Source organism: Ailuropoda melanoleuca, unplaced genomic scaffold (genome assembly GCF_002007445.2).
Source record: "Ailuropoda melanoleuca isolate Jingjing unplaced genomic scaffold, ASM200744v2 unplaced-scaffold31028, whole genome shotgun sequence".
NCBI classification, from domain to species: Eukaryota; Metazoa; Chordata; class Mammalia; order Carnivora; family Ursidae; genus Ailuropoda; species Ailuropoda melanoleuca.
Window position 1 is genome coordinate 1 of NW_023201647.1, and position 360 is coordinate 360.

At 53.6% G+C, this 360-nt stretch overlaps 1 protein-coding gene across 1 annotated transcript in view; it reads right to left on the reverse strand.

Moving 5' to 3' along the window:
- Positions 1–6: 6 nt before the first annotated feature.
- Positions 7–360, reverse strand: part of LOC117798387 (ubiquitin-conjugating enzyme E2 Q1) — a gene marked incomplete at both ends in the record, with an annotated part of 1,872 nt that continues 1,518 nt past the window's right edge. The window contains one exon of the mRNA XM_034650816.1: positions 7–268. Within this exon, the coding sequence (XP_034506707.1) occupies positions 7–268 (262 nt within the window). The remainder of the gene's footprint in view (positions 269–360) is intronic.

The following is a 360-nucleotide window of genomic DNA, read 5'->3' on the forward strand; positions in this document are numbered from 1 at the left end:
GCCATCTTCCTTGGGGGGCGTGTACCAGCCGTTCTTCTCGTGGATCTGGACTAGGGATTTGTAGGACTGCTGAGCTCTTGTCAAGCTGTACTGATTTTTGTTTGCGCCAAACTGGACCCTGGCTTTGCCTTTGACCAGGGTGGCACTTATCTGCATGATCACAGATTCCACCGAGTAAGCGCTGCTCCAGCCCTGCTTTGTCAGAAGCTCCATACAGATCGCTCCTCCGCCCAAGACGTACCCTCCAGAGAGCACAGGAGACACCACTCTTACGAAGGGGGGGTCGAAGGGGAAGTTATCCTTAAATGTGAAGTTGAGAAGAATGAAGTCGGTCCCCTGCTCCATACAGATCGCTCCTCC